The 27,240-nt window shown below is 44.5% G+C and overlaps 1 protein-coding gene across 2 annotated transcripts in view; it reads right to left on the reverse strand.

The window, feature by feature from the left end:
* Positions 1-20,486, reverse strand: part of stxbp6 (syntaxin binding protein 6 (amisyn)) — a 55,667-nt gene extending 35,181 nt beyond the window's left edge. Inside the window, exons 1-2 of one of the 2 annotated variants that reach the window (XM_061844509.1) lie at positions 20,218-20,486; positions 7,430-7,635 (exon numbers count right to left, since the gene is read on the reverse strand). In XM_061844509.1, the coding sequence (XP_061700493.1) occupies positions 7,430-7,583 (154 nt within the window). In that variant the 5' untranslated portion in view covers positions 7,584-7,635; positions 20,218-20,486. Of the gene's footprint in view, positions 1-7,429; positions 7,636-19,963; positions 19,986-20,217 lie in introns of those variants that run through there. The other variant, XM_061844510.1, reaches the window with a different exon arrangement.
* Between the last annotated feature and the right edge of the window lie 6,754 nt (positions 20,487-27,240).

Here is a 27,240-nt window from a genome sequence, read left to right on the forward strand (position 1 = left end):
TACAAGCTCAATCAAGTCTGAACGAGACATTTTGTCTAGTTCTTTCATATGGAAAAATCCATCAAAGTGCAGTTTTATCGAGACAATTCCGACAAAAAAAAAAATGTTTTAGGAGTGCATGTGCTCGGCTCGGCCCCTGAACTATGGAAATGAGATTCTAATTCGTACCTACTCCAAGAGCCAATAAATGAAATGAATCAGAAAGTTCTTTATTCAGAAATGTACTTTTTTTTTTTGTTTGTTTTAAACACATAGTTGGAAGCTTGGGATAAAACCTTGAGCACATCTAGAAATTAATACACAAGTAGAATGCAGAAAGTCAGACCAAGGTCGTTTTGAAGCAAATAAACGGCCATATAACTTATCGGCCTGTAGAGCTTCATTTAGCAGTGAGCTACTCAAGCCTCCCACCCCATCCATCTCACGAGGTAATCAATAGCTCCAGGGCAGCGAGCCGATGATGAAAACAGCCGGGGGAGGGACTGAAATGTAGAAGCCGGAGGGGGTAAGTGCAGATTTTATTTACTGGGTGGCCTGAAGCAATAACACTGACACCGAGCTCGGCTCCTGAAGGAGATTATCGAGAATGGAAAAGGTTTTCACTTGCGAAATGAAGTGGGGCACCTCTATGAACCATCTGGTCTGGAACGGCTACCGATGATGGTCAATTGAGTAACGTAGCGGTCGCTGCACTTAAAATCAATCGCAAAATGATGACTTCAAATTGTTTACCAGCGTTTCGTGTGCATGTGGGTTGTATCAGGTGTTCAGTGAGCACTGACGGCGGGTATGGTTGACTCGAAGATAGACCGACAGAAATAGAAATTACACCTGCCACGTGAATCCAACCTCAATGCGGTTGAATGTTACCAAACAAACGAGGAAGCGGTTCACGTGCGGGCGGGCGCGTACGGGACGGCCTACGCTTGAAATTACACATGCAAACAAACCACTTTAACAATGCGCCCGCAGAACCACGTCAAATGGAATAATCTCCCAAGAATACTCCTACATGCGTCCCACGCTGAAATGCTCACTTATAGCATAAACACACCACGCCTGTGTTGTAACAGATTACGGACGGGCTTGTTCATAATATAAAGTGGGGTGGGCGCTCTGGGAAAAACAACAAACAAGCATGAAGATAGAGAAGTTGCAATCAAAAGGAATGGGGATATGAGTTCAGGAGGGAATGTGGAGCGATTGGTAGTCGCTGATCAATCACATATTGTGCAATTCGTTGTGCACGTCTCATCTGCCACTAACTACATTTGTTTGTTGAGGTTATTGCCGCCAATGGAAGGTCATTTGAAATTGAAGAAATTACACCTGCACATTAGCCTCAATTTTGGAAAAAGTACGCCAAGGAATCTGCCGTAATTTCCGGCCTACAAGCCGTGACTTATGTCACACGCTTTCAATGCTAATTTGTGCTTTTTTTTTTTTTTCTCATGGCCACAAGGGAAGCGGAAAAGGTAAGAATGAGACCGGTGGAATATATGTGCCGAGGAAGTGACTTTTACCGGCCCTGGTAGAGCTGCGCTAGCGTTAGCGCTGTGCTAGCATGTTGCTGCTGTGTTACTGGCGTGTCTCAGGGATATTTACCGGTAAGTTTTATTTTAACCGGCCTTGTTAGCGTTAGTGCTAGCGCGGCTCTAGCTTTAGCACCGCGCTAGCCTTAAACTCTCTCTGTTACAGTCTTTTTTTGTAAATATCTCGTTTCAAAGTGGGTTTCAAGGTGGGCACTTGCAGTTTTTACACGGCTGCGGCGTATGTATGTACTAAATGGTATTTCCTTTACAAATGTACTCGGTGAGGCTTGTAATCGGGTGCGCTGTATAGGCCGGGAATTACGGTATTTGGAAAGCGTACTTGCTCACACGTTTTTGGTCGTCCAAAGGAGTTTTTGTTGGTTTAAGTGTGGAGCAAATAAAAAGACAATTCAAGATTGCAACCATCTAGCTTCTCTGACTGGTTCTGACACCAGTTCAGCTGAAAACATTGTATTACGTCAAAATTTGGGGTCTGTTTGTACTTTGATTTTGAAGTCACGGTTCCTTTCACATTTGATACAGGAAGGAAACAAGAAGCAAAACATAAAACTGGTCTTCTTTCTTTGAAAGAGGATGAGATTTTTTTTTTTTTTACATAGAGAATTCAAATTAAGCAGAAACAGAAAAATGCTAGTAGTGCCAAAAGCGTACTACGCACCATGACGTCCATGATCCAGACACTGAGCTGAGTAATTGTTTACGGAGGAGACATGCTAACAGAAGCTAAGGCAGTCACTCTGTTACACACATGATTAAATCCAGAAGAACAAGAAAAAAAAAAAAACAAAACACATACACAATCCACAAACTCATCTTGATTGGTTTGACGATCAGAAACTGTTTGAAGTAGTGTCACCTACAAGCCTCAAGTGAAACGGCAACGACCCGAACGTAGAGCGCCTCGTTCTCTGTCTCAGTGTGAGCGCTTCGATCGTTCGGTTTGATTTTCCATCGCACGCGATTAAATCGAATCTGATAACAGCACTTCTGAAACCGTACAGCGGAGCGAGAGAGAAAGCGATACTGTGAGAATCAATGTCTGTCTGGTCCGCGCCGGCGATACATTCGCTGGGTCTTATCATTCTCCGACGGGCCTCTCGTGGCTTTCTTGCCAAAACATTCTGTGGGCGGCGTAGCGTTTCCGCCCTGAGGTCCAGCCATAAAGGCACCGCGTGGAGCCCAGTGATCAAAGACGACGCTCGAAAACTGACTTGAACCATGTCGCGCTGCTGGCCCGGCTCCAGCAAACACTCCTATGTTGCTGTTGTTGTTATTAGGGCGTTCAAAACAATTCTGTGCGAGACTACTTGGCCATATCGCTAGCGAGAGCCCAGGTATGACTTTGCAGCAACCTCATTTGGGGAAAACAGCCCACTAATGGGACAATGGATTGAATTATTTAATCAGAGCACAGGAATAATGTTGTTCTGATGCTGTAATACGAGGTCATTGCGAGGCCAAACAACAGTAAGCTGAGTGAGGAGACCCAGTCTTGTTTTCAAGGAGCCCAACAGAACAAGAGGCTTTGCTTTCCAAGTGGAAGTAGGCCAAGACCTTTTCTTTTTCGACTGCTTCCAGCATTTGGATGAATGGTTACAGGTCCACCAAAGAGCTGAAAAAACATCGCATTGACTGCATAACCAACGAGAACCTTTGGATAATGTCGACACATGCCTTTGTGCCCTCCTAGATGGACTGGCATTTCCTCAGGATGCGTCAAGTATCCATTTATCCATCTGCTGTTTAAAAAAAGTGAGCGGCTAAATAAGCGACGTTACATAACGTGTTTTCGCCAGGAACCTCCGTTGGCCAACAGATCTACTCATCAAAAACGGTATCCAAATCCAAACCGCACCTTTCGTTTTGAAGATGACTACAAACTCTGAACAAGACAAATGCAGCTACTTCATTTTCATAAACCAACAACTGAGTCAACATGAACTATTAACCAAACGCTACGATGGTGTGTGTGGTTTTTTTTTGTTTGTTTGTTTTTTACTATCTTGATAAAAGCAGTCACATTTGAAAAATGTACGGGTCAGTGGTGGTCAGTCATGCCCGCAGATATAAAGTTGCAGGTGTGATTAGGGATGGAATTGAAGACATTAAAATAACTTATTGAGTTGTTATACCCGACCAAGTATGTAGTTGTTACCTAATACCATAATATTACTAAATATTCATATAATCAAATCATTTTATGTCATCATGATGTATTTGTAATAATCTCACTTTATTTACAGCGGGTTATTTATTGTCAATCCATCGATGAAAGCTAGCAGTAGATCTATATCACAACTCTCAAACTTAAGGCCCGGGGGCCAGATCCGGCCTGCTGCATGAGTTTATGTGGCCCGCGGTGGCAAATGATGTGTATCAACTTCCATGATTTTTTTTTTGTTGTTGTTCAAATCTGTACCAAAATTTCAAATTGTCCTATTATAAATGATAATGTTGAGATATTACAAACATTTTTGTGTTACCAAACAACAATCTCTGGAAAATGCGTTACCCTTGATTTCTGATTCCAAAACTAGTTCATAAACTTCACGTGTAAATATGATGAGGCGGTTAAAGATTTTTATAATTTCACAGCCTTAACGGCCCATTGAGGGAAACCGCAACGTGGCCCGCGACAAAAAAGGAGTTTGACACCCCTGATCTATATCTTCCTAAAGCATGGATAGGGAAAAGTTTTCAAATTCAAGATAACGCGGTACCGCGGGGAAAATGACCGTTCACATTTAGATATATGGACAGACTAGTCTAACCTTAGAACATAGATCAAGTCAAAGTAAATCACAATCTCATACTTATTATAGTTAGATACTGAATTATTACCCGTGTTATATGCCAGAAATGTTTTCAGTGCAACTGAATTTCCTTTGACATGATGACTTTCGACGTAAATGCGCTCGCAGTACGTGAAGCAGCTCAGAACATGTATTTGCATTTCCTGTTTCGGGGTGAATACTGATTGTTTAGGAGCAGGCTTGTTTATGAAACATAAGTTAATGTCAAAACTACACAAAATAAGCCACGTCTGTCAATATCCACGTTTTCTAATCGTAACAATTTTTACGCGCGTGATTTTTCGTGCTCGACTGTGCAGATCTGCGAGTGCGACGGCGCACGGGCGCGAACGGGCTCGTCAAATGTGAGAGACTGTAAAAGGCTTCCGTACACTGACAAAATACCTTCCCTTGTTAGCCGTTATTACAAGCTAAAGAAATGCTTTCCGTGATGGGAAGCGTACGTATACATTGCTGCTCGGAAGCTTTCATAAAGTTTGCAGCGCTAAACCCGTCTCGCAACAGCTATTTGCTGCGTAACATACGTACATTTGAAAGCTATAAAACATTTTTATTGCTACTGAAAATGTGACCCGCATGCGCGTCGTCGTTCACAGACGATAAACTCCGTTTTTACAAGCTGAACCTGAAAGTTATCCCTTTTTAAAGTGCCACTCGATATCAGGGACAGCTTTAACGGCGGCACTTTCTTGACACTCGGCTACCTCCGCAGTCAGGCCACTCGCACTGTGGGGGCTTCCTTCAGCTGCGACATCGCACACATTACATAACTCAGCCACTGTATGACCCGAGGGCCGCAGATTTACACTACTGGAAGTCTCGAGAGAGTCCCCGGCCCTCTCTCTCTCTCCCGCACAAACTATAATGTACAGCACAATGCATGCGCATTCACTCCTCACAAACCAGCCATGACTGAATTCTCCCTGTGCGAGGGCGGAGAGTAAACTCGCACAATGGCCCGAAGGAACGCGACACGCAATAGGCGGCTAGACAATGTTGTAGGGCTGCGATGCGGATGCGCGTGTTCAAGACTTACGGCGGACGCTCCATATAGTGACGGAGTATGATGCAAACGCGCGATCATGCGCGGTTCTCTTACAATATGACCGCGACATGGAACAAAAGCTGTAGTCATGAAAAGAAAAACATGCAGTTTTCGTCACTCAAATGTGAACAAGTCGGCTTTTGTTTGTGTTTAAACGGACTTTGGTGTGATTATTCTGAGATTGTGCGTCCTATGATGAAGTGTGAACGCTACTGGGACCAACAGGGACACCCAGATCACTTGCGTGGTGCGCACCAGGGTTAGAAATTGAACTTGACTTTAACTTTGGTATCGGCCATTTTAACGCTGGTTTTTCGCACCTGAGCTGAAGCGAACTAAACGGCATCAGCGTTCACTTGATCGAGAACCTACACAAGAGATTGGTTTACAGTTAATGACAGTAATAGTCCAAACAAACTGCACCGTCATTTTTACCATCAAGTCTGTCTCTTTGGTAGGTGCAGTGTTTACGCTTGAAGTGAAACAAAGCGGACTAGAGATCAATCGCAGGCCAACTCCAAGTGTCCGGTGCACACCAGGGTTCATACCTTGAGCGTTCATGTTCGACCAAACGAACGACACCAGGAGAATCATCATCTTTTCCTTTCGGCTTGTCCCGTTAGGGGTCGCCACAGCGCGTCATCTTTTTCCATCTTGGCCTATCTCCTGCATCCTCCTCTCTAACACCGAGTGCCCTCATGTCTTCTCTCAAACCATCCGTCAACCTTTTCTTGGGTCTTCCTCTCCCTCTTTTGCCTGGCAACTCCATCCTCAGCACCCTTCTACCAATATACTCACTCTCTCGCCTCTCGACATGCCCAAACCATCCAAATCTGCTCTCTCGAACCTCGTCTCCAAAAAAACCCAAACTTTGGCTACCCCTCGAATGAGCTCATTTCTAATCCTATCCAACTCGCTCACTCCGAGCGAGAACCTCAGCATCTTCATTTCTGCCACCTCCAGTTCTGGTCCCCGTTGCTTCTTCAGCGCCACCGTCTCTAATCCGTACATCATGGCCGCCCTCACCACTGTTTTGTAAACTTTGCCCTTCATCCTAGCGGAGCCTCTTCTGTCACATAACACACCAGACACCTTTCGCCAGCTGTTCCAACCTGCTTGGACCCGTTTCTTCACTTCCTGACCACACTCTCCATTGCTCTGGATTGGTGACCCTAAATATTTGAAGTCCTCCACCCTCGCCATCTCTTCTCCCTGTAGCCTCACTCTTCCCCCTCCACCTTTGTCATTCTCGCACATATATTCTATTTTACTTTGGCTAATCTTCATTCCTCTCCTTTCCAGTGCGTGCCTCCATCTTTCTAATTGTTCCTCCGCCTGCTCCCTGCTGTCACTGCAAATCACAATGTCCTCTGCGAACACCAACGACACCGGGAGCACACTCACACTAATAGTCTGTGCATGTTTTTGATTGGGACTTAGTCCTTGTTTGACGACTAAAAAAGATGACGTCTTCCTGGGATGTGCGAAAACCACGGTAGTCAAAGCATAGCCCATGTTTTGTGACGATAATACGGCATGATTTACAAACATATACAAGATAAGATCACCTAGCTTGCTGCTTTTGGCTGTCTTATTTTTGTTTCATCTGTCATCAAGATACTAACTGATCTTTTATTTTCTGCAGGTCTCAGATATTATGGACAGAATTTCAACTTAAGTGAATGTAACCAAACCGACAGCACAGAAACAATCGCAAAGAGTTCATAGTTCAATAATCTCCTGAAAGACAAATTACCAGATCCTTGTTGTTCCACCCATCAATGACAAATTCAATTAACAGGCAATTTAAAAAAAAAAAGGGGGGATCCAATAAAAAAGACCTAAACCTCAATTTGTCGTAAAACGATTACATTTCAGAGTTAATCTCATCCGGATCGATCCACAGCTCAACATTTCATCGATTTAGTGTGCGATTTTATCGGCGGAGGAAAAACAAGCTCGTCGTTGAGGAACATCAGCGTTGGGAATTAACGCAAACGCGCCAGAAAGGTTCTGACCTGCGAGGCAGATGAATGTCAGGTAGTCCCCCTGACCGCCAGTCGCCAGGAAAGGAATCTTCTTCTTGGTCTTCCGCTTCACCTGCACGGCTGCCAGCATCTTCTCGTCGTGGGGTACGAAGACCTCCTTGTTGATGGCGGCTTTGGCACTCATCCCGGACGCTGGCGGGTCCGCCGGCAAAGGGTTTCCGCGGTGCCCTCTGGAGCTGCGGAGGAGGACGGAAGATGGCAGATTAGATGAATCAGAAATCATAAAAATGACTTACAGTATTATTGCAACTTTTAGTCAATTTCAATTACAGGTGGGACAAAATGGAGATTGCGATTATCGCATTGATATGTCTCACAGTATCGATACAATCAATCAATATTGCTGCTGTCCCAAGAAATTCCCCAAAATGACCAGGAAAAAAAAAAATGCTGATGAAAATTTGTGCACTTAGTGTTGTATTTTCATTTGATTAATTTCCGTTTAATCTCATATTCCAGTCATCCATTTTCCAAGCCGCTCATCCTCACAAGGGTCGCGCTGAGTTTAATTTTTACAGTGACTGTACACATGTAAATGATAACAACTCAATATTTTGGATTCAGATTCCATTAATCCGTTCCAGACCACCATACTATATATAAAAACCACCATATTTTGGTCACGTTTTTTATAAAAAAGAAAAATAGTACTGTATTGTATAAAAACTGAACAAAGCTTTATATTGCAAAGAGTACTTACTGCTCATTGGGACAAGCCAAAAGACGAAACAATGCCTTTAATGATTCAGGAATATGGCCGGTTAAGTCTTTGTGAGTTTTTATGAGTTTTGGACTCCCGCAGGTGCTTGCGAGTGTTTTTGCGTCGCGTTTGTTTGACTGCATCGTTTAACTCACTGTTGTGGAGTGCCAAATGTGGCTCCGCCCACTTTACCACAGGAGTGGCATATCTGAATCTTGCTTGTACATCAAATTAAAGTTTGGCTCGCGTCGCAACGCAAAAAAAAAAAAACGACAAATGCACAACTTGGGGCACTTATGAATCAATGTGCCAGTGAATATCGCATGAATGGCGCATCTTCTACCACAGGGGAGTCAAACTAATTTTTATCGCGGGCCACATTGTTGTTCCGGGTTCCCTCAGAGGGCCGTTATGACTGTGGAACAAAAATATTTAAACATCATCACATTTACATCATCCATTTATGAACTAGTTTTGAATCAGAAATCAAGGGTAACGTGTTTTTCCAACTATTCGCGTTTGGTAACACAAAAATGCTTGTAATATCTCAACTTTATCATTTATGATATCCCGGATGACAATTGGAAATTTTGGTACAAGAGTTTTACAAGACTCATGGAAATTCACACTCTAGATTTGGCTTCGCGGGCCACATAAAATCATGTGGTGGACCGGATCTGGCCCCCGCACCTTGGGTTTGACACCGGTGTTCTACTAGATAGGGTTTGGGTTAGGTTAGCAAACTATTTGAACTGACAGACTTGTATACATATCTATACTAGATGTATTTGCATTGTTGGCTTTCTTGGCATGATATTCAGTAAAGTAGGGAGTCATACCAAGTTTTTACCTGCAACAGAAGTAAGGCAAGTTTCTTTCGGCTTGTCCCGTTAGAGGTCGCCACAGTGGAACATCTCAGATGAACGTTCATATTTGGCACATTTTTTACGCCAGATGCCCTTCCTGACCCCTTTTCGGGAGTAGAGGCCCCAGTGAGATACGAACTCACAACCGTAGTTTACCAAACCAATACTCTAACCACTGAGCTGTGTGGCCAAATTTTGGTACAGATTTATACAAGACTTGTGGAAATTCACACTAGATTTGGCTTCGCGGACCACGTAAAATCATGTGGCGGGCCGGATCTGGGCCCCGGGCCTTGGGTTTGACACCTATGTTCTACTAGATCATATGCAAACTACAGACTTGTATCCGTATACTATCTATACTAGATGTATTTGCATTGTTGGCTTTCTTGGCATGACATATTCAGTATAGCAGAGAGTCAAAGCAAGTTTTTACCTGGAACAGAAGTAAGGTACGTTTCTTTCGGCTTGTCCCGTTAGGGGTTGCCAGATCGTGACATCTCAGATGAAAGCTCATATTTGTTTGGCACTTTTTTTTTTTTTTAAACGCCGGATGCCCTTCCTGACGCAACCCCAGTGAGATAGGAACCCACAACGCCCGGTTTAGTCTAACCACTGAGCTATGGGGCAGTTTTTACTTGGAACATATTCGCTAAAGTACCGAAAGTGTAACTATATTTTGCGCCAAACTGAAGTTCCTCATAAAGATATCAAACAAACATTTATTTGGTGAGGAATTGAGGCAATCCATGTAAGCAGGCAAACGGTACATCAGAAGACAGTCTGTGTTGAGTAAGTTGATTCCTCTGTAGAGAAGTCGGTTAATTAAGTCCAAATGCTCTCATGAGACCAGCCGCACAGACAAAACCGTCCAAAACCGCACAAGCCACCCTCGCAGCCGAGGAATCAATTTGTCGTCCCTAACCAGGGGATGAACTACTGCGCGGTGAGGAGAAGCCGGTCCAAAATAGACACACACAAAAAAAAGCTACAGATTGCTTTGACTCCGATAATAAACAACAGACCGAAAAATTACTAAGGCTACTTTCTTCCAGCTCTGCTATGTTTCAAAAGCAATAAATGCGGCGAGCCGAGGGGGAGCGGAGACGCAAGGAGCAGGGCTACGCTCGAGCTGTAAATAATACACAAACAAAAACCCCCCAAAAAAATGGCCTCATCGGGGAGCTGGAAGGGGAGCTATTGTTGGCCGGAGGTCATTGTTGCATCGGGATGACGTCATCCCGCGGGGAACAGAGCGGAACATAAAAAAAAAAAAAAAAAAAAAAGCTCTGGCGCCTGACTAAAGAGAATTTCCAGGAGAAAAACTTAAACCGAAACATCCCCGCTTGGGCTCGGAAATGAGCGACGGCAAAAAAAAAAAAAAAAAAAATACGCCGGGCGGTTTAGCACGGAGAAAGTAGCCGAGTGACAGAGATCGCTAACGGCAACAAATGTACGTGTTCGGCCTCAGAATGGAAAGGAGAGAACGCGAGTCGAAGATTTACATTCGCGTTGTCGAGGAGTCAACAACGGTCCCGACGGATTCTTAGTCAAAACAACCCACACACGCGGATGAACGCAATCTTTATTCATCCTCATTTGCATCCAAGCGCCAACTACGCTATTAGTTATGCTTCTCAACGCCGCCGTTTATAAATCAAGAAATTGCTAAAAACGTTTGCTCGGTCGAGCGCAACACAGCACAAAAGGTCACAAGATCCTCGCAGCGCAAAGTCACGGCTAGCGAGATCCTTTTGGGATTCCGGCTCGAAAAGGCTTCATAAGAACGCGAGCTGCCAACATTACAAAAACAGCCGCCGGCGGGCCGACGGGCCCTCCGGATATGGCTCAAGCGAGAACAAATGTCGCGGGTGTTTGATGCTGCACAAAAAAAAAAAAAAAAATCTGCAATATTTTAAAAAGTCCGTAGTATGCGATGACTTGTGACGAGGTCTGTGGTCAACTCCCGGAATTTCCGGCCCATAAGCCGTGACTTTTTTCACAAGCTTTCAACCCTGCGGCTCATGCGGTGATGCAGCTAATTTGTGCATTTTTTTCATAACGGCCACAAGGGGGCACTCGAGCGGAAAAGGTAAGAGTGAGATCGGTGGAATATATGTGCCGAGGAAGTGACTTTTACTGGGCTGCTTTTTTTTTTTTTTTAAACCGGCCCTGTTAGCACTGCAGTAGCGTTAGCGCTGTGCTAGCGTGTTTATACTGTTACTGCTGCGTCTCAATGATTTTTACCGATTTTTTTTTAACCGACCCTGTTAGCGCCATGCTAGCGTGTTTCTTTTGTGTTACTGCCGCGTGTCAGTGATTTAGGTCTTTTTTTTTTTTTTTTAAACCGGCTCTGTTAATGGTTAGGGGCTACCGTGTTGCTACTGTGTAGCTGCTGTGATTTTTTTTTTTTTTTTAAAACTTGCCTTGTTCGTTCCCTGTTCCCTGACCAGTGGAATATATGTGCCAAGGAAGTGACTTTTACCGGTATGTTTTTTTCCAACTGCCCTGTTAGCACTGCACTAGCGTTGTGCTAGAGTGTTGCTGCCGCGCCTCAGTGATTTTTACCGTTTTTTTTAACCGGCCCCGTTAGCGCTGCGCTAGCGTGTTTCTGCCGCGTCTCAGTGATTTAGGTATGTTTTTTGTTTTAAAACCAGCCTTGTTCGTGCTACCGTGTTACTGCGATGTTAAGCTAAGCTATGGTATTAAAACTGTGCACCGTCTTTCTTTGTAAATATCTCATATTTCAATGTGGGCACCTGCGGCTTTTACACAGGTGCAGCTTACGTATGTACCAAATGGTATTTCCTTTACAAATGTACTGGGTGAGGCTTCTAATCCGATGCGCTTTGTAGGCCGGAATTTACGGTACTGTTCCAAAATGGATTTCAAAGGTTTCAGTGTGACAAAAAAAAAAAAAAAAAAGAAAGAAATTTGCTCAATATGTGATATCACGCATTATCTGCTGCTACGTGAAAGAAGATGTAAAAGGAAAAATCCATATTTAGAACAGAATAGTGTAGTTTCCTTCATGGCACCCATCTCAAACCTGCCCGAGTGTGTTGCAGAAAATCAGCTACGTGTTTTCTGTCTCATCCTCAAAAACCTCAAAACACTACGAAAACGAACCACCTGCTCGCCTAAAAAGTAATAACGAAAACTTGAAATCCGAGGTTGCTCTCGGCGGAAACCAATTTTCCCCTCCTCTTCCTCCACCGCCCTCCCAGATGAGCGAGAACGCGGCTCGGCATCTACCCGCAAGCAGGCAAAGATGAGCGAATGCCACCCCCTCAGGTGACCCTCTGAAGCATGAGAAAATGAGGATGAAAGGAAGAAGAAAGAAAGACCGAGAAGAGGCAGACGGGAGCCTCCGGGCTGCGACGACGCCTCGACTCGGCTCTTATGTAACGTTCGGCGGATGGCGCCAGCCTCGTTGCGACCGCGGCAGCCAAACGTCGCACGTCAATTTCAGCCCGATAATCAACCAAGTAAGGAGAAAAACAAACAAAAACAAAAAAAAACACGACATTAACTCTCAAGAGTTCGGAGCGGAAGTGAGACGGTCGCGCTCGGTTCTTCGCTTCTCTTTTCCCAGGAAACGAGCAACAGTTGACACCGTAGGGGGGGGGCTGAAAAGATGCGCCGGTTGAAAATCTTTAGCTTCCATTAGAAAGCAATAAAGCAGCAGTTGGCGGGAAGGGAAGCGGCATCCATCTTCCGTAAAAAAAAATCCGCGGCTTGAAAACTGAAACGGGGCCGCTACGATACTTTGAAAGGCGCTAAGAAGGGGCGATCACACTGCCAGTCGACAAAAGAGTCACACCCCCCCCCCCCCCACGGCCCCAGTTTGATTGATTGCTGGTGTGACGGGACCGTCGGCCGCCGCTGTGGCAATCCCGTGGAGGTAAAACGTCAAATGCGCGAGTGCGAGAATTTGTTTGCAAAGACGACCTTCCTCGTGACTCATGAGCTCGGATTTTTGGACATCCCGCGCATCCTTTTAGGGCGATGTCGAACCGTCGGAGTTTCTTTGGGGTTTGTATATCAAACATGGCCGCGTGCACACGCTTGGGTATGTACAGTACATACCGGAATGTAAGGGGGGGAAAAGATTATTTTTATTTATTTATTTATTTTAAAGTCGGCCTCGTTAGCACTGTGCTAGCATATTGCTGTTGTGTTACTGCCGCGTCTCAGTGATTTTTGCCGAGTTTGTTTTTTTTTTTTTTTTAATCAGCCCTGTTAGCACCACACTAGCGTGTTTCTGCCGCGTGTCTCAGTAATTTATGTTTGGTCCCCCGCCCCCCAAACCGGCTCTGTTATTGCTGTGCTACTGTGTTGCGACCGTGTAGCTGCCGTGACTACTTTTTTTTGCCGGTATGTTTTTTTTTTGTTTTTGTTTTTTTTTTTTTAACCACCCTGTGAGTTCCCTATTCCCTGACCAGTGGATTTGTGCCAAGGAAGTGACTTTTTACTGTTTTTTTTTTTTCAACTGGCCCTGTTAGTGCTGCGCTAGCATTAGCGCTGCGCTAGCGTGTTTCTACTGTGTTGCTGCCGCGTCTCATTGACTTTTACCGATTTTTTTTTTTTCTTCTTTAACCGCCCCTATGTCAAACATGGCCGCGTGCACACGCTTGGGTATGTACAGTACATACCGGAATGTTAGGGGGGGAAAAGCTTATTTTTATTATTTATTTATTTTAAAGTCGGCCTCGTTAGCACTGTGCTAGCATATTGCTGTTGTGTTACTGCCGCGTCTCAGTGATTTTTGCCGAGTTTGTTTTTTTTTTTTTTTATCAGCCCTGTTAGCACCACACTAGCGTGTTTCTGCCGCGTGTCTCAGTAGTTATGTTTGGTCCCCCGCCCCCCCAACCGCTCTGTTTTGCTGTGCTACTGTGTTGCGACCGTGTAGCTGCCGTGACTACTTTTTTTGCCGGTATGTTTTTTTTTGTTTTTGTTTTTTTTTTTTTTAAACCAGCCCTGTGAGTTCCCTATTCCCTGACCAGTGGAATATTTGTGCCAAGGAAGTGACTTTTTACAGTTTTTTTTTTTTTTTTTCAACTGGCCCTGTTAGTGCTGCGCTAGCATTAGCGCTGCGCTAGCGTGTTTCTACTGTGTTGCTGCCGCGTCTCATTGACTTTTACCGATTTTTTTTTTCTTTCTTTAATCGGCCCTATATCAAACATGGCCGCGTGCACACGCTTGGGTATGTACAGTACATACCGGAATGTTAGGGGGGAAAAGATTATTTTTATTTATTTATTTATTTTAAAGTCGGCCTCGTTAGCACTGTGCTAGCATATTGCTGCTGTGTTACTGCCGCGACTCAGTGATTTTTGCCGAGTTTGTTTTTTTTTTTTTAATCAGCCCTGTTAGCGCCGCGCTAGAGTGTTTCTGACACGTGTTAGTGATTTATGTTTTTTTGTTTGTTTGTTTTCTTTTGAACTGGCTCTGTTAGTGCTGTGCTACCGTGCTGCTACTATGTAGCTGCTGTGGCTGTTTTTTTTTTTTTTTTTTTAAACCACCCCTGTTCATTCCCTGACCAGTGGAATATATGTGCCAAGGAAGTGACTTTTACCGGTATGCTCTTTTCTTCAACTGGCCCTGTTCGCGCTGCACTAGCGTTAGCACTGCGCTAGCGTGTTCCTGCCGCGTTTCAGTGATTTCTACCGTTTTTTTTAATTTTATTTTTTAAAACCGGCCCTGTTAGCGCTGCGCTAGCGTGTTTCTGCTGTTACTGCCGTGTGTCTCAGCATGGCCACGTGCACACACTTGGGGATGTACAGTACATACCGGAACGTTAGGGGGGAAAAGATTTACGTCTCTGTGGAAGCCGGCCAATTTGGGTGTTGCGTCATGCCGCGGCTGCACAGTCCTAGCATCCATACTTTTTATGAAAATAACTGTGGAACTTATTTTGCGCACCTACACTCTTCCAAGTCACGGCAGGCTAAGGATAAATAAACTCTATCTCTTACTCACGGGGCGCCGTGAACGTCTGAAAATTCCTTTTCGGAGTGCTACAATGCATCGTTCCAAAGCGATACTCGGGGACTCGTGCACACATCTCTCTCTCTCTGTTGGATTTGGGTTTTTTTTTCCTGGCATAAAAAGCGAGGTTCTCTCTTTTATTGCCACAAAGTGAGGAGAAAACAAGCACGAAGGTGGGATCGCTTCTCCAGGCCAGACAAGACTTCCATCCAGCACAAAATATCACTTAGCGGTCATTTGTTTTCCAGCCATCATTAAATGTTAGTTTTTTGTCCAAACAAGTACCGTCATTTCCGCCCTATAAACCGCAACTTTTTTCCCCCCCATCAAGATTTCAACCCTCCGGCTTATGTGGTGATGCGGCTAATTTGTGCATTTTTTTTCCCCCTAAACAGCCGCAAGGGGGCACTCGAGCGGAAAAGGTAAGAGTGAGACCAGTGGAATATATGTGCCGAGGAAGTGACTTTTACGGGATTTTTTTTTTTCCGGAGGGGAGAATATATGTGCCGAGGAAGTGACTTTTACTGGTATGTTTTTTTTTTTTTTTTTTAACCGGCCGTGTCAGTGCTGCGCTAGCATTAGCGCTGTGCTAGCGTGTTACTGCCGTGTCTCAGTGATTTTTACCGGTATGTTTTTTTTTTTTTTAAACTGACCCTGTTAGCGCCACACTAGCCCTTAGCGGTGCACTAGGGTGTTGCTGCTGTATTACTGCCACATCTCAGGGATGTAGGTATGTTTTTTTTTTTTTATTAACCTGCCCTGTTCGTGCTACCGTGTTGTTGCTATGTTAAGCTAAGCTAAGGTATTAAAACTTTGTAAACTCTGTGTACCGTCTTTATTTGTAAATATGTCGTGTTTCAATGTGGGCACTTGCGGCTTTTCCACAGCTGCGGCTTATGTATGTACCAAATGGTATTTCCTTTGCAAATGTACTGGGTGAGGCTTATAATCCAGTGCACTCTATAGATCGAAAATTGCGGTAAAACAAAATTGCAGTATTTTTTTTTGGAAGGGTTACTTCTTACTTAGTGACTACTTCTCTCGTTTGTCGAGTTAGTTTAAGGCTGCAGGGCATCTTGAGCTCTCTAAAAGCAAACTGGCACTTTTTTTTTTTTTTTTCCACAAGCGACCTTGAGCCAAAACCGCACTGTTGACTGTGCACGTGACGCCCCTGGCAACACTGAAAACTACAGTCGAGCAAGGCAAACAAACGCGTCTGTGTTGCAACGTCTCATGCGCGGCACAGCCTGACATGGTCTGCACGTAAGAAACTTCGACACAAATGGGATGAAAGCCATTTTTTAAAGTTCAGAGACCCGAAAACTTCCGCCGCTGTTTGTACAGTCATCAGCTCAACGTTACATTTTTAGCCCCATCATTTATTGATTGAAGAACATTTTATAGCGTTCCCATCCCGATGTCGGCCGCAAAGTGAACCATGATCAAAAGTGCCATTTCAGTTGTGCTACAGCCCAGAAAACAACATTTTTTTAAAAAAAGTCTGAACATATCTCCACACCAGTTTCAAATCACACTCCTCTATCAAGTCTTCACCCCTTGTGTGATATTATAAGCCCAAAACTAAAATAATTATGAAAACACGTGGTCCGATCACGATAGTAGATTTCAAACGTTGTCTCTCCAAAAAACTTATTTTCTTAGGTGAGTCAGACACTCGTGACTGCAACCAAGTACCAGCTAGGGATTGCCTCACGCCAGGCACCAAAAAAAAAAAAAAGAGCACAATATTTGCCAGCATTGCACCCCCGCGGCAATACATTTGGGAAGTCCTCAACAATGACCACTGGCCAAGAGATATGAATAAAACAAAAGTTTTTTTTATTCCCCGGAACAATGCTACAGTCTAGTAGAAATGTTTCTTTGTCACGACGGTTTATCCAACATGGGCAACGGCATAAATCAGGTAAGCATACATGTCGAATTGCGTTTACCGCCACCTGCTTTTCTAGTTGCATAATCATTTAGGACAAAATGGAAATGTACGAGGGAAGCAGAACAGTGGTGAGGTGTGCCAAAGGCGGAACAGAAAATTTAAGGGGAAGGTGGGGCTGCATCAGGGATCAGCTCTGAGCCCCTTCCTGATCGCTGTTGTAATGGATAGGCTGACAGATGAGGTTAGACTGGAATCCCCTTGGACTATGATATTCGCAGATTATACGATATGCAGTGAAAGTAGGGAGAAGGTGGAGGAACAAGTAGAAAGATGGAGGCATGCACTGAAAAACAGAGGAATGAAGATTGTCCGAAGTAAAACAAAATATGTGCGTGAATGAGAAAAGTAGAGGGGGAAGAGTGAGGCTACAGGGAGAAGCGATAGCGAGAGTGGAGGACTTCAAATACTTGGGGTTAACAATACAGAGTGATGGTGAGTGTGGTAAGAAAGTGAGGAAACGGGTCCAAGCAGGTTGCAACAGCTGGCGGAAGGTGTCTGGTGTTCTATGTGACAGAAGAGTCTCCGCGAGGATGAAGGGCAAAGTTTATAAAACAGTGGCGAGGCCGGCCATGATGTACAGATTAGAGAAGGGACAACAGGAAGCAGAACTTGAGGTGGCAGAAATGAAGGCGTTGAGGTTCTCGCAGGCTCGATAGGATTAGAAATGAGCTCATTAGAGGGACAACCGAAGTTGGATGTTTTGTAGACGAGGTTAGCGAGAGCAGACTTCAATGGTTTGGACGTGTCCAGAGGAGAGTGAGTGAGTATATTTGGTAAAAGGGTGCTGAGGATGGAGTTGCCAGGGGAAAGAGCGAGAGGAAGACCAAAGAAAAGGTTGATGGATGTCGTGAGGGAGGACACGAAGACTTTAGGGGTTAGAGAGGAAGATGCACGAGATAATATTAGATGGAAAAAGATGACACGCTGTGGCGACGCCTCACGGGACAAGCCGAAAGCAAGAGAAGATGATTTAGGACAAAATGGCCATCCAAAGCGTAGATTAATGTAGTTTAAAAAAAAACAAAAACCAAAACTCAGGAGCCAACCCAACAGCAGACATGATGTAAATGGACAAAACTACAGAGCCAGATATGCGCTCGCTTATCTTTTATAGCAAGGCGGCGCAAATTAAGTCCCGCCCCCAGACTCCTTCCAGGGAAGAGGCAATATTTTATCGTAAGTGGGTTAGTTGGGCCTCACAGCGGAGCACACGACGGGTCAGATAAGAAGCCTTGAGGCTAATAAGAGAAACATAAATATAAATGTTAAAAAAGAAAAAAGGTTTCACCTTTCATCATGACCAAATTGCACACTCTTACAATCAAATGTTGTTGAAATTCAAATTAGGGAGATTGTTATGTCATGCAATGTTAAAAAAAAAAAAAAAACAACAGGAAATACAAAGCCCGTCTTTGCACTCTGATCTAAAAATGTAGATTCTTATTCTAAATCCTGGACATAAAGTAAACATTTGTGACAAAAAGGCAACGTCATTTGGCCCAGCTGGAAATTTTCCACCTCAAACGAGAAAAAGTCCGTCTGAACATTGATCAAGTACTGGAGTATTTACGAGCCGCAAACTTGGGGAATGCACATAGACTACTTATCGGCATTTCATAATAATACTACAAAAGAGCATTTATTGTACTACATCTACATGTAAAATGGTCTGGGGGGGATATTACAATAGGCAGTACGCACGAGTTAATTTGCCAAAAACGTTGTTGTACTTTTAACGCAAAACTACACAATTTTACTTTTCAGCAAAGTCCCGGGTATCGAATGATCCCAAACGATTATCCGGTGGTGCGGCTCAGAAAAAAAGCCCATGAGTGACAATCGAAAATGTTAAAAATGTTCAATACGTGTAATGAAAAAGCAATTACGCGTATTGTTACATATCAAATTTGCAATACGACATAAAGCAAACAGAGTGTGAAGCAGTGATGTAACATTGGAGACAAATTTGGCAGCCCTGTAAACACAACATTGGGAAACCCCAATTATGCTGAGTCATGACTGGGATTTGTCGAGTCAAAATGAATCCAGATAGGATCCAGATTTGTGCAACAGTTTAACATATAAAAATCATATTTAACTGCTAAAACTGCCTTTTACCATCCGAAGAACATATCGAGAGTGAAGCCTTGCATGTGTCAAGCAGACCAGGGGAAGCTCATCCATGCTTTTATCTCAAGTAGATTTGACGATTGTAATGGTTTTCTGACTGCCCCCCCCAAAAAAAAAAGAAAAAAAAAAAAAAAGAGAGCATTAAACAGCTGCAGCCCGTTCATAATGATGTAGCTCGGGTTCTGATCGGAACCCACGTCTAAAGTCCCTGCACTGATTTACAGTCAGTTTTAGAAGACTTTCAAGTTCTGCACCGGGTCTATAAATCACAAAATGGTTTAGTTCCTGGGCAGCACGGTGGATCAGCTGGTAAAGCACTGGCCTCACAGTTCTGAGGTCCTGGGTTCAACCCCCGGACCCACCTGTGAGGAGTTTGCATATTCTCCCCGTGCCTACGAGGGTTTTCTCCGGGCACTCCGGTGTGATCGTGAGTGCGCCTGTTTGTCTCCAAGTGCCCTGCGATTGGCTGGAAACCAGTTCAGGGTGTACCCCGCCCCCTCCCCGTCGACAGCTTGGATAGACTCCAGCACTCGTCGCGACCCTCATGAGGATAAGCGGCAAAGAAAATGGATGGATGGACGAGAGAAACTGCGAGTACAAAAATGGGTGTGACAGCCCTAACTCTCAACTCGATATGTGCGGTCTGTACAAGCATCAGGTCAAACCTAATTTAATCTGGAATGGATCAATATTGGGATTAATTTGAAAAATGAATGTGGGGAAAAATCCTAATATTAACAGGTACAACATATTGGAGTATTCCGCGCGAGTACTGCAAGCCAAATTTATTTCATATTGGAACCAGCTTGGGTAGCAAATTTAACAAAAAGGGACTTGTGAGGATTGGGAAAAATAAAATTTACCGTTGAGGAACTCCTCACTCGCAAACTGACGTCTTCTAAATTAACAACTGAAGCGGTGAGCGAAAAAATATTAATAAACTCGAAGCAAAATAATGTTCGGAGACCACGTAATGCCAGTTAAAGAGCTACCTGCGCGCACGTGTTCCCACAGCCCCCCTCCCTCCCCCCCAAAAAAAACAAAAACCTAACAAAAAGATAGTTTACATAACTTAAAACATCGTGTAAAACGAACACACACGTCGTTATCTACTCACCAGCTTCTTGTTTGCTTTTAAAAACGTTCCACGTGTCCCCCCCCCGCAAATCTTTCTCGTAACGCCAAAAATAAAAATAAAGAAAAAAGTGGTGGGGGGCTAAGTTGTCGAGTCAAACATTGTCCTGGTTTTGTTTTATCGTTTTCCTTCCACACGTCGGTCGGACTCGAAAGGCTACTTTTCCCCCCTGAAGCCCGGGAGACGAGTCCTGTCGTCGGCTTGAGTGCGCGACTGACTGCGGCTGTGCCGGATGGAGGAGGCAGCGGCAGGTTCGCGCGCACGCGCACAAGCGGCCAAGTCATTAGCAATTTCAGAAGAATAATTTGACATTTATTATTTTATTTTTTGTGCTTGAATTAAAAAAAAAAGAAAAAAAGTCTTACCTTGTTTTGCTTCAGAAGCTCGTGAAGAAGCTCAACTTTGGGACTTGGGATTTTGAGATGATGTTGATATCGGTTTAATCCGGCAACCGTGGTGGCAATGAACATTTTATGAAAGATTAATAGATGTCCAATTTCCGGTAAGTGACACACAAGACGGCGGACATATATCCATCCATCTTCACTGCTTATCCTCACGAGGGTCGCGGGGAGTGCTGGAGCCTACCCCGGCTGTCAACGGGCAGGAGGCGGGAGGGGTAAACCCTGAAATGGTCGCCAGCCAATCGCAGGGCACAACGAGACAAATAATTGCCCTCACAATCACCCCTATGGGCAATTTAGAGTGTCCAATTAATGTTGCATGTTTTTGGAAGGTGGGAGGAAACCGGAGTGCCCGGAGAAAACCCACGCTTGCACTGGGAGAACGTGCAAACTCCACACAGGGAGGGCTGGCATTGAACGCGGGTCCTCAGAACTGTGAGGCCAACGCTTTGCACCTGGCCCACCGTGCCGCCCAAAGAGATCTTACAAAATAAGTACTTTTTGTTTTCCTTGGTTTAGCCAAAAACAAAAAACAAAAATAACATCAAAGGCGTTCCACCTGGATCTGTATTAGATACACTGGGAAAATCGTCTTAAACCGTGGATATGACGTTGACATCGGATAACAACGATCGGGATAAAATGCTGTTGGACAGTGTTTTAAGGGGGGAAAAAACGTTTTGAGTACATATACCCAAACCTCAACAATAGCCAGGTCCAGGATTGAACTGGGGACCTCAGAACTTTGAACTCAGAACTTTACCAGCAAAACCATATATATATATATATATATATATATATATATATATATACACACACACACACACGACATAAAGCAAACCTGGCCCAGAAAATAATTGGACACCATTTCAATGAGTAAGTTACTCGTTACAATGAGAAAGTTACTCATTGTAACTCATGAGTAAGTTAGTCATTACAATGAGAGTGTCGAAAAACGGCTACATATGGGTCGTAGCTTATTTACCTGCTAGCGGTAACTTCCTGCATTCAGGTAGTCGTAGCTTATCTACCTGCTAGCGTTAGCTTCCATAATAAGGAATAATGGTCTTTTATACATGCAAACATGCAATGGACTAGTTACTCATTACAAAGAGAAATTTCCTCATTACAATGAGAAACCAGTTGGGTTTTTTTTTTTCCCGATGTCCCTTGAGGGGCTCCGTACATAAACATCTAGCAGTGTGTCGATTTGGTTGAAGCCAGTTGGCCGCCATCTTGGTGCTCCCAAAACCTGTGGAGGACATGGTTTACAGGTTGGATTACGGCGGATTTTTTTCCTCAAAATTTAGCATGTAGAATTAAAACTGCTCGTGTGAGCGTGATATTTTTTCAGTTCTGGAAACATGAAGGATTTTTAATCCGACTTGGTAAGACAAAAAAGGCGAAGTGCAAAGGAAAGACATATAACACCGCGCGGCCTGTCACGGTGAAGCAGACAGTCAACAGTGAACGACAACAACCGGAAACAAAACTTTATTCAAGTGAATTAAACTCATTAGAAAATTTAAAAAAAACTTTAGTGACAAATTTTAACAGTGTCAAACTAAATCTTTCCAACTTACCTGTGGAATGTTTTCTCACAGCCACGAAAATCACTGTCGCTGTACAGGGTGGGCATAGTTGTTTTTGGGAGTATCAAGATGGCGGATGGCGAATTCAGTTTTGGTGGCCAGTCTTTTTTTTTTTTTTTTTTTTTTTAGATTAATGGTAGTGACAAGATGGTGGACAAGGGAATCCTGGGACTGCGGTGACGTCATCGGAAATGTATGAATTTTTTTTTTTATATTGGAATGGACATGTGCTTTTACAGTTGGTAAAAGAATGCCGCAAAGTACAAGAAGTGCGTGTATTTTATTGTTAAAGGGCACTTCTATATTCACTCTGCTCGATACCACAACATTGGAACTTTTTCAAAAAGCATAAAGCACCCCCAAAAAAAAACCTCCTCAAGGTCGTCGCAAAAACGGAAGGTGAGGGCGCTTCGGCTACGCTACCTGAAAAGGTTTCCCGACGCGTAACAGTGGCGTTTATGAGAACTTGAAGCCCTCCGGGGGCTCATAAAACCCCGGCCCAGAAAATAATTGGACACCCATTGAAGACCCCCGGGATCGTTTCAAATGCCACAGAACCGAGCCGCATTATGAAGGATGACCCCCCCCCGTCCCACCCCGGTTGTGCTCTTTCTGCTACCTCGTGGTCCCCGCTACGGTATGAAAGTGTGGGACGTATTTCCGTCTTATTTGGCTGCACGATATTAAATAAAATGCACACGACACAATGTTCGGCGGCCATAAAGCCACTTTGTTCCCCGATGATGGGGCCTATCATGGCGCCAGACGTAATATTTTACAATTTAATTACGCGTCCGCTGGCTCAAACCTCCAATAACTTGGACACGGTAGCTCGCCCTCATGACGACCGGGTGAATTGTTAGCAGCCCGTCTGCCAAGGAAGGAAACTTTCGTTATCCATCCATCCATTTTCTTTGCCGCTTATCCTCACAAGGGTCGCGGGGAGTGCTGGAATGTATCCCAGCTGTCAACGGGCAGGAGGTGGGTGACACCCTGAACTGGTTGCCAGCCAATCACAGGGCACGTAGAGACAGACAACAGTTGCGCTCACAATCACACCTTGGGGCAATTTAGAGTGTCCAATTAATGTTGCATATTTTTGGGATGTGGGAGGAAACCGGAGTTCCCAGAGAAAACCCATGCAGGCACGGAGTGAGCGTGAAAACTCCACAAAGGGAGGTCTGGCATTGAACCCGGGTCCTCAGAACTGTGAGGCCAACGCTTTACCAGCTGGGCCACTGTGCCGCCCAAAGAGATCTTCCAAAATAAGTTTTTTTCCCCGCTTGGTTAAGCCAATAACAAAAACAAAACAAAACAAAACAAAACACCAAAGGCGTTCCACCTGGATCTGTATTAGATACACTGGGAAAATCGTCTTAAAGCGGAGATATGAGATTTACATCGGATGGCAACGATAGGGATAAAATGCTGTTGGACAGTGTTTTAAGGGGGAAAAAAAAGTTTTGGGTACATATACCCAAAGCTCAACAATAGCGCTTGTCTGTTGGGGTACCCAGACCCGCCTGGTGAAGCAATCTCAGAAGACACCAGACTTCAGATGATCGTGCTTACGGCTATTCTGCACTGGTTGAGGAACTCCTACCAGAGTGGATTGAACCTGGGTCCTCAGAACTGTGTGGCCTACGCTTTCCGGCTGGGCCACCGTGCCGTCCAAAGACTTCCTCTCTTACAAAATGAGTACTTTTCCCCCCCTTGGTTCAGCAAAACAAAAATACAAAAAAAAAAACCCCACCATAGGCATTCCACCCGGATCTGTATTAGCTACACTGGGAAAGTCGTCTTAAAGCGCAGATATGAGTTTGACATTGGATGACAACGACCTCAACAATAGCGCCTGTCTGTTGGGGTACCTAGACCCGCCTGGTGAAGCAGTCTCGGAGGACACCAGGGTCCAGATGATCGTGTTTACAGCTATTCTGCACTGGTTGAGGAAATCCCACCAGTGTTCACTCCAACCCGAAAAGACCTTTTTGTCTCTCACCTGTGACAAAACCTCAACAAATGGTTCACTAATCGCGCAGCGTGAACGCGAGCGTGTACTTGGCAGCTGGCAATCCCTAATAACGAAGTCTGAATGTTCCTCGTTTGAGCCTCTCAAGTTCCAGGACGTCTGCCTGTTTGAACGCACCGACTACGGCAAGCTGCTCCGACATCTGCGGCACCACGTGGAAACTGTTGGTTTGGAGTTTGCCTCTTGCGAGCTTACTTGGAGACCGTCGACTTTGATTTCGACGGGGGCGGGGAGGGTCCGTAGGGAAGGACAGCAACGAGCCGGCTGTGGAAACTGTGCAAAAGGAAGAAGTAAAACCTCCGTGGCGTGAGTAAACTTGCGATGAGTAATGAGTCACTGTTTCCTAATGGGGTACACTGCAAAAAAAAAAATAAACAATAAAAAATAGATAGGGGTTGGGGGGGGGGGGGGGTCAAAGGGCGGCTTGGTCTCCAGAGGGGAAAAAAGCTAACTTCTGATTTACTCCTGATGAAAGACGTGTGACCGTGTCCGGGTTCATACTGACGACGGCAGGCCACAACACAGCAGAGCGTAGAGCAAACGAGCTGGAAAAAAAGCTCAAGTGGTGCCGTGATCTAGTTGCCAAAGTTCTAGTTCGTAGGGTAGACGGCAGGGGTGTTAAACTCATTTTTGTCGCAGGCCGCATTGTTCTCGCGGGTTTTCCCTCAAAGGGCCGTTATGGCTGTGAAACGATGAAAAACCTTCAACCGCCTCATCATATTTACACGTGAAATTTATGAACTCATTTTGGAATTAGAAATCAAAGGGTAATGGGTTTTTTCCAACTATTGTTGTTTGGGAACACAAAAATGCTTGTAATATCTCAACGTTATCATTTAGATTTGAACCAAAAAAAAAAATCATCAAAGTTGATACACGTGATTTGCCTCCGCGGGCCACATAAAATCCTGCAGCGGACCAGATCTGGCCCCCGGGCCTTGAGTTCGACACCAGTGGGTTAGGGTTAGACATACTATGGGGAAAAAAATTGTCCAATATTAGCAATTTGTTGGAAAATATGACAAATAAATACAATTATTTATTTTTTATTTTTGCTATGATTATGTTATATGATTGTGATAATGTGAAATGCTCTGGAATGTCTTTAAAAACCTATTTTTTTTTTTTTTTTGCCTGATCACATATTTTATAATCTTATAAATTATCCAAGGGAAACTCATGAGCACGTTTAATAGTTGTCTGTGGAAAAGAACATTTTCTAGGAAAATGAATCTGTTCGGTTCTCAGGACCACCTTCGGGACTGCACGCTTTGGGTTTCGGCGCCACCTAGAGGTTTATCGCAGTTGACGAGCTGTGCAGTACTTCACATCCAAACCGCTTATCCTCACGAGGGTCGTGGGAGCACAGGAGGCTATCCCAGCTAACTTCAGGCGAAATGAGGACTCCAACCCTTACTGGTCGCCAGGGCGCATATCACCACCGTCTCTTGTGAGTGTCTGCCAAAGACCTCCTGGTAAACTGTCAAGTGGTCCAAAGAAAACATTTATCTTGAAGTTTTGTCAGCACAGCAGAGCGAGTGCTGAAGGACGGAGAGGTTCGGAGGTTAATCGCCCCCGCTTCTCCCCCTGGGTTCCCATCAATTGGCGCTCCCAAAGGAGGCGGGCCGAGGGCTGCTATCAGAGGCCCACCTGGCACGCAGTTTTCCTTGGCTTGCGTGTCCACCCCCCTCCCTGAATCCCATAATGCATAAACATCCCCCCAGCCAGATGGAGATGGGCATGCCCGGGCTACGTGAGTCCTGGATCGGGGGTAGCGGGACGGCCAGGTGCCTCGGTTCCCACGCTGACCAGGTTCAGCGTGGAACTCCAGATGACTTGTACAACGAAGTAACACGAAGACTTGGGACAGAGTTCCAAGTTGAACAAAAAAAAAAAAAAAAACTCCAAAGCAAAGTTCGGAAACTTTAAAGTACTAAAACTCCAATTCGACTGTTCACGAGTATCGGAAATCGTGCTTTTGTTGCATCTAAATAAGTTAGAATAGCATGGAAAACACTTTTGGGTAGTTCAAATCAAAATGTGGGTGTACCACAAACACTGAAAGGGTCCTGATTTTATTTTATTTTTTTTATATATATATAATTTTGATCACTATAGCTTGTAGAAAAAAAAATCCCAGCTCTAAAAATGTGAACGTAAGGAAGACCCAACAGATAAGCACGATTGTTGAGGTCTGCCCATCCGATGTCAATTTCGTATCTGAACTTTTAGACGATTTTCCCAGTGTATCTAATAAAGATCCAGGTGGAACGCCTATGGCTTTTTTTTTTTTTTTTTTTTGCTAAACCAAAGGAAAAAATTATTTAGTAAGATAAGACCTCTTTGTGCGGCACAGTGGTTCAGCTGGAAAATGTTGGCCTCACAGTTTGAGGACCCAGGTTCGATCCCGGATGCGCCTGTGCGGAACAGTGGAGCAGCTGTAGAGTGTTAGCCTCACAGTTCTGAGGCCCAGGGGTTTAAATCCCAGCACTACCTGGGTGGGGTTTGCATGTTCTCCTCGTGCCTGCGTAGGTTTCCTCCCACATCACAAAAACATTCGACATTAATTGGACACGCTAAATTGCCCCTAGGTGTGATCCGACTGGTTCTTTGTTTCGATGTGCCCTCCAATTGGCTGGCAACCAGTTCAGGGTGTACCCCGCCTGCTGCCCAATGGCAGCTGGGATAGGCTCCAGCACTCCCCACGCCCCTTGTGAGGATAAGTGGGAAAGAAAATGGACGGATGGTCAATGAGGCACATGGCAAATTCTGCCTGTCAGAACCAGAAATTCTGTTTCTTTACATTGATGCGTCTTCACGGACATGGATCGAATCCATTTCAAAAAATTCATCTTATATTTTTATGTCATCTGTATTGTTCTAACATCGGAATATAAACCTCAGAATTCACACGCTCAACGTACGTGGACAACGTCGAAAAGGCACATTCATTTATTTCTCTTGGGTTGAAGCTTGT

The sequence above is a fragment of the Syngnathoides biaculeatus genome, chromosome 15, assembly GCF_019802595.1.
Source record: "Syngnathoides biaculeatus isolate LvHL_M chromosome 15, ASM1980259v1, whole genome shotgun sequence".
Taxonomy (NCBI): Eukaryota; Metazoa; Chordata; class Actinopteri; order Syngnathiformes; family Syngnathidae; genus Syngnathoides; species Syngnathoides biaculeatus.